This window comes from Geospiza fortis, unplaced genomic scaffold, assembly GCF_000277835.1.
Source record: "Geospiza fortis unplaced genomic scaffold, GeoFor_1.0 scaffold112, whole genome shotgun sequence".
NCBI classification, from domain to species: Eukaryota; Metazoa; Chordata; class Aves; order Passeriformes; family Thraupidae; genus Geospiza; species Geospiza fortis.
The window spans coordinates 14,656,858-14,663,639 of record NW_005054298.1 but is presented as its reverse complement, the minus strand read 5'-3'; the positions used below and the strand labels follow the sequence as shown (position 1 = coordinate 14,663,639).

At 36.1% G+C, this 6,782-nt stretch overlaps 1 protein-coding gene across 1 annotated transcript in view; it reads left to right on the top strand.

Annotated features, from left to right (window-relative positions):
- Window positions 1-6,782, top strand: part of PLA2R1 (phospholipase A2 receptor 1) — a 34,265-nt gene that overhangs the window by 14,163 nt on the left and 13,320 nt on the right. Inside the window, 9 exon segments of the mRNA XM_031058039.1 lie at window positions 1-32; window positions 1,009-1,211; window positions 1,713-1,858; window positions 2,340-2,424; window positions 2,790-2,922; window positions 3,317-3,352; window positions 3,763-3,920; window positions 6,361-6,425; window positions 6,770-6,780. The exon segment at window positions 1-32 is cut by the window's left edge and continues 129 nt beyond it. Coding sequence (XP_030913899.1) covers window positions 1-32; window positions 1,009-1,211; window positions 1,713-1,858; window positions 2,340-2,424; window positions 2,790-2,922; window positions 3,317-3,352; window positions 3,763-3,920; window positions 6,361-6,425; window positions 6,770-6,780 — 869 coding nt within the window.

Below are 6,782 nucleotides of genomic sequence, written 5' to 3'. Positions count from 1 at the left end.
GAGCTACACAAACTGGAACAAGTACCAGCCACGTGAGTAGCATGCTGGTAAAAAATGCAGTGGCTGGAAATGGAAACTGGGAGGGTGCTCTCTTCTCCACAGCACCAGTGGCTTAGCAGGGACTGAAGAGTCCCAGTCCTTTCCTCCCTGCCTGGCCAACAGAGCAGAGAGATAAATTTGCATCTGCTGTTGGCTCCACAACCTGAGGTTGCCCACAGTCAGGCCCTCCTTACAGACACAGCTAATCCCTGAAATTCTTCTTTTCCCATGAGGTGTTTTTCATACATTCCTTTATGAACTATAATACATTTGTTGCATACATAGTATTTTTTAAAGAATGTCAAAATCCAAACTTGATGCTTTCCATACATTTCTTCATGAGCTTTTCAAGGGCTTCCTGAGACTTCCAGCAAAAGATCCTAGAAAAGTAATGAATTTTATTCAGTAACAGTCACAGTTTGAAATTTGCATTCTATATGAAAAATAAGCCAGAGGTTGCCAAAAACATTCCTGTGAATAACAGTGTGGAGGTTTCTTCTTCTTCTTCCCCTTTAGTTTGATCTTATTTGTTTCATAGTAATTCTTAGGAAAATATTCCAAGGAAACAAAAAGTAAAAATATTAAACAGTTGTTCAACCTTTGAAACGTAAACCACTAAGCAATATCTGAAAATAGAGACATATTTATAAAGGTACTCCATTTCAATAATGGCTTTCTGATTTGGACTCTTCACATTTATTGCTTTACTACTGCATTTTGCAAGAGTAATGTTTTTAATTGCAATTTTTCTCGTGCATTTTGTGAGAGGAACTGTTTGTCCTAGTTCATTTTACAAGCTCAAGCCAGCCAAGAGAGGTTTATAAATTGGCTGCTGACCAAAGAATTTGCTAGTTTTGTAAGTTCATTAAGCTTTTATCCAGAAACCCATGTCAATAAAACAGCAACTTGACCAAAGAAATCACGAAATTCAGATATATTCTGATATTCAGCACTTATTCCCATGTCTAGGTCATTCTGGAGGATGTGTGGTTATGCGAGGGGAGCACCCTGTTGGTTACTGGGAGGTGAAAAGCTGTAAGAACTTCAAAGCCATGTCATTGTGCAAGCAAAAAGTCAATTCTTATGAAGAACCTGAACTTACTTTTCAAAAATATTCAAGTTCCTGCTATTTTGGATGGGAGTCAGAACCTAATCTGCTCAACTGCTACAAGGTACGTGTCATATTTGCTGTGAGTTTTTTTGATTCTACATCAGCTTAAGGATATGCTGTTTGTTGCAGTGTGATGCAATTTCCTGTTTTAGCTATCCCAGTCCTTTCCCAGGTGTGGCAATACCTTCTCCCTTCCCCTCCCCTTGCCTCCTGCTAAGTGCTGTCCATCAAGCTTGACATTCCAGCAAGGGTGTCGTGTGGTTGGCTAAAGTTCAAAAGATGCTTCTCAGCCCTGGGGTCACTGGCCTAGCGAAGTGTCACATAGCTGTTCCTAAAACATTTTTGATGAGGCATTATTTCTTTGACTCAACAAACAAAAATTTCCAGTTATCGTCCTGCACTGCATTTGAAAGTGAGAGAAAGTAACAAGAATCAGAGCTTTGCTTGAAATTTACCTGGTTTGGTTAGGAAAAACTGTGACTAATATTTGGTTTTTATGGGTTTCTGAAAAAAGTGCTCTCTAAAACAAACTAAATTTATGACAATGGTTATTTTATTGCAGATATTTCACAATGAAAAAGTTCTGATGAGAAGAACATGGGATGAAGCGGAAGCATTATGTCAAGATTTTGGAGCCCATCTTGCTAGTTTTAGCCACATCTATGAAGAAACATTTTTAAACAATCTATTATATACAATTTTTGATAGGTAAATATATTTTTAACACCAAAAAGATTTATCATAATTGTACTAATCTGCATTTGACATTATTCCATCCTCTTTACTGGTATCCAAAGAATTCCTTACTCTAACGTGAACTGAAAATTGGGTGAAATGCATCAGCAGCATTGCAATGTGATTCTATTTGAAGATGATCTTTGTGGTAAATGTTGAGCAGCTGTTGTTGTCAAGGTGGTGTTTTTGTGAATTAACATTCCTCGTTGAAATGGAGGTTCTACCATTTTAATCCTATTTTAAATGTTTTCATCTTGTAAAACATAATCTAACATTTTAGTGGAAAAGCAAGAGTTTACTTCAAGAATTCTAAAAAGTTAAGAAATGTATTATGGAGTAGTATATTGAATTGAAGAAGAAATTAAGATGTGTATTTTTACTATTGAAAAATTATTTCTGAAATGCCTAAGGGAAAAGTTCATGAGAAATGTTATTTTCTTTGTTTCTGTTATAGAACAGAAGAGAGACAGTTCTGGATTGGATTTAATAAAAGAAATGCACTTTCTGGTGGGACATGGCAGTGGTCTGACAGAACACCTGTAACTATCTGTTTACTCTGTACTTCAGTAACATTTCAAGTCACATCTGAGCATACGTTGAACAGAGGCAAAGGTTTTTAGATGTGGGCAGCTGCTGTTAATCATGTCAAAAAGTTGTTAGGTTTCATAGCTAGTCACTTATTTTTATGAAGAACTCTGTTGCAAATGAATTGGACAGGGCATTGAGAGAACATGACTATGGACCCTATTATTTGTATTTTACCATCATAATTTAGGCAGTCCTCTAGTTGTTGCTTAGCTCTTCCTATTTTACACACATGTCTAAATCCTTCCTTTTTCTCCATGATGAGGTTTTTAAATGCTTCATCTTGCATTGTCAGTGAAAGAGAATGTGCTGTTTTCAGGTTGTATCTTCATTTTTGGAGGACAAGTATGTTGAAGATGACTCAAGAAGCTGTGGTGTGTTCAAAGTAAACAGAACAGTCTTTCCAGCACACTGCAAAGAAAAGCGTGAATGGATATGCAAAATACCAAAAGGTAGAATGTTAATTATCATGCGCTGTCTGTTCTATTACTTGCAATTCAGTAGGGACAGGAAAAAAAAATCTAAAAGACTCCTTTTTAGCCACCTCTGGAGTTCTCACTGGTCTTCTGCATGAAATCATGGCAAAGACAAATGGGTTATTCCACTTATGTTTGTTGTTCAGTTAACAGATCTAATGTGAACAGCCAATTTAAAAACATATAGCAAGATTACCAGTTAGTTGGAAATACCCATTCAAAGTTTTTATTCATAAAAACTACTGTAAATGCTTTTTAGTGAGTGTGGCAATTATTTTATTTTATTCCACATTTAACTCCCTTTTTCTCTCTCAACAAGAATAGCAATATTCTTAATGATTTTTTGTTTGTTTGGGGTTTTTTTTTGCAGGTGTCAAACCAATGAGTCCAGTTTGGTACACAGCTGGTATGATTTTTTTTTTTCATCTTGAAACAATATCACTTGGACATACAATTTAAGCCTTCGTTAAAAATAAAATCACTAAATATTCTATGTTGAAAATTTACAGTAAGAAACTCTGTAAGAACTATTTGTTAGAGATCAAATCTGCCACTGTTGTTTAGGAACACCAGAGCATCAGATACTGCTCTTGATATTGCTGCAGTCTCAGGGGATAGAGTATTAGAAAATAAACCAAACTCATTGTCCATTTTTTGTCACCACAAATTGATATGTTAAATATGGTTCTGCTGTTCCTAGTGGTATATTTGTCCTCTGACATGTGGCTGTAGGCAGACCATGGGGGTAAAAAAAGATGAGGCTTGAAATGAGTTTTTTACCCCTGCACACCACTGACTCTTTTGCTTATTTTCTAGAATTGCCCTGGTCATACTATCAAGGAGCAGAATATCTTTTCCATGTCAGCCCTGCAGAATGGGAAACATGTAAATTTGTCTGTGGCTGGCTTCGTGGTGGATTGGCAATAATAAATTCTTCTGGTGAACAAACCTTTATTCAAAATAAAATAAGGAAGGTAAGAAAAAGCACCTCTTTTAAAAAATAAACCCTCAGGCTATTTTCTGTCATATCTTTCAGAGAATCTGTCTTCTGTTATTCCAGGTAGAATCTAAAAGACATTTTACTTTAGAAATAATGTTCTTGCTGCCTTCATTTCCCATATCTCTCGCTGAAGCCCTATCTAGCCTAAGAAGTCAATAACATTTCAAATCTGCAGAATCAGCTCTGCTATTGAGCATCTGATCAATCTGCCTCAAAAGACCCAAGAGGAGCTAAAGCCAGATTCCTATCCCATAGCTGGGAAGGTAACTGAGGGCAAAGAGAAAAGTATGTTTCATGTGTGGCATACATCCCTCTCTGCTTCTTCCTCTCTGCCCACCCCTCCCTGGCCAAGGGGAGCTGTCATGGTTCCTCCTTGTGATGGATTTTTAAAAATCCAATGGATTTTTATATGGGGAAAAAAAGACATTTTCGTCTAAATTTCCTCCTCTGGTTTACAGCAGAATTTCTCTAGAACCTTTCTGATGTAACAAACAGCTTTGAAAGTGAGAAATAGCTTCACAAGCAGATGAATTCCCAGGAAACTGAGTCTGTTTCCTTTTAGGTGTTCTCAGTAAAATCAAAATAATGACAATTTTAAAAATTAATGCAAATATTTTGTCTGCCTTACTGAGGACAAAATTCTACAGCTGTAATGTGAAGGGGATATTGTAGTGTAAACTTTAAAAGAACATCTAGTTCTGGATAGAAAAGCTCTTGACCCACACTTATTGTGTACAGGCCTTCTCTGCTTTTAACTTGTAACAGCATAAATTGAATTGTGTTGTAGTAATATGGGGTCTTTCACTTTCCAAGGAATTATGGATAATTTTTATCTTCTATTTAAGTAATTTTATATTAAAGCATGATGAAATAGATTTAAACTTTAAAAATAGGTTAAAACTTTAAAAAGATCATGGCAGAAAAAGCTTTTAATGAAAAGCAACATAACTGGCTATGCTGTCTTGTCTTCTTCCATATCTACCAGAGACTGTGATGAGATGTAATTACTATGTTACCTAACTCTGAATATTTATGACTTTTAAAAAATTATATAAATTTTTAAAAACATATATTTCTCCAACTTAAGATCCTGGATAATCAGAATGCTGCTTTAAAGTAATGTTTACTTACATGAGATCTTTTAAAAGTGGATTGATCATTAAAATTAATGGGTATTTTGAAAGTTTATGAGCATTCTGCAGTGAAAATGAAAAGTTAATCTCTTTGTACTGGAAATCAGCTTAACTTCCTAGAAGTTTTGCCTCAGAATACAACATACACAGGTATTTTAAAGCCTACTGGGTTTGGCTGAGCTTTCTCAGCATAGCCACATTTGTCCCTGAGTGGTTGTAACTATTTTGCTGTGGAAGTAGGAGTATGGCAATCACTAAAATAATACTCAGCAGTCCAAATAGAATTTGCATGTGTCATTTGAAAACTTGGTCAAAATTTCTTAGCATGGAATTTGGAATCACATTTTTCACTATTTCTTTAAAAACTGTAAGATATAGGCTGAATGCTGTGATTAGAAAACTTAAACTCAGGAGCCAGGCAATACCAAATCGGAGAGCATTCCAGAGTCTTTTGTCAGAAATGTGTTTTCTTCATTTGATATTTCTAAACAAGATGTGAGCCAGAGAAATCCTAACTGTAACTTGAAGGAGAGTGTGGAAGTGCAACACAGTGCTTTTGTCAGTTCTTTCTGACAAAAAAAAAGTTTTACAGATACAGGGCGACTCCTCTAGTATCCTGAACATTCAGAACTTTTTGCTTTTTCTTCTTCCAAAAGCCCCCAAACTGTGATTGAGTGGCTGACCCTGAAGTGAAACCGATTCATGGTTCAAACTAGAATCAATTCAACAAAACAATAACACATGGCTTTGGAATTAGATTATTTCCATGCCTTTTCAATAACACTTGGCCTTTTAGAAGCAAAGGTCTAGATCCTTTCATGAGAACAAAAATCAATCTGGAAAGCATCTCTAGATGGTATGAACCATACAAAGTTAGTAAATGTTCAGAAAGCATTTTGGGAGCATCAAGGATCAGCACTATATTACTGCTTAAAGGAAACATTTGCTATTGTTTCATTTTAGGAATTGGGTGAAAACAAATTATGGTCTAACATGACAGTCTTTTCAAATCAGATAGGCTGTAAATTTCTAAAAACTGTAAATTCCTGGGTTATAGAAGACACATCAGCAATCCTGTGGAAGTATGGGAGCCAAATCATGCTCTACTCAAGAGAATAATTCCACTGAAGTTACATGAATTAACATGATTTAGTACCTGTTCTTCCCATTGGAACCCAATGAAGGTGCTACTTGAATACACAGTCTGACTTTAGGAGTTTGTTAATGCTTTGGTAGAAGGGCAACAACATCTAAACACATGGCAAACCATTTCTTTTATAGCTCTCAGCTACTGATGTTCACTGGTGGATTGGATTGCACGCAGAAAACCTCAGTGAGGAGTTTCGGTAAGAACTTGTGTGTGCCACAGTGCTGTGAGTTGTGCTTGGCATGCCCTGTCCCACTATGATGGGCCAGAGCAGTTTGGTGACTGAGGGATATTCAAGAGACAATTTCAATTCTCATGTAAATATCATTCAGGATAATATTGCTCTTAATTTATCTCCACATTGCAGTATTTCTTCTGGCAAGGTTGTGAAAGACATTTATATTGACCTTGGTCACAGTGGTTGTTTGTTTATTTTCTTCTCCCTTGCATCTGCTTTTGAACGCTTTGATGAAGGGTGTGAATTCAGGTAAGGATAGGACAAAGGGGGAAAAGTGAAACTTCATTCTTAATATTTCTGTGCAGCTGGAGAGATGAA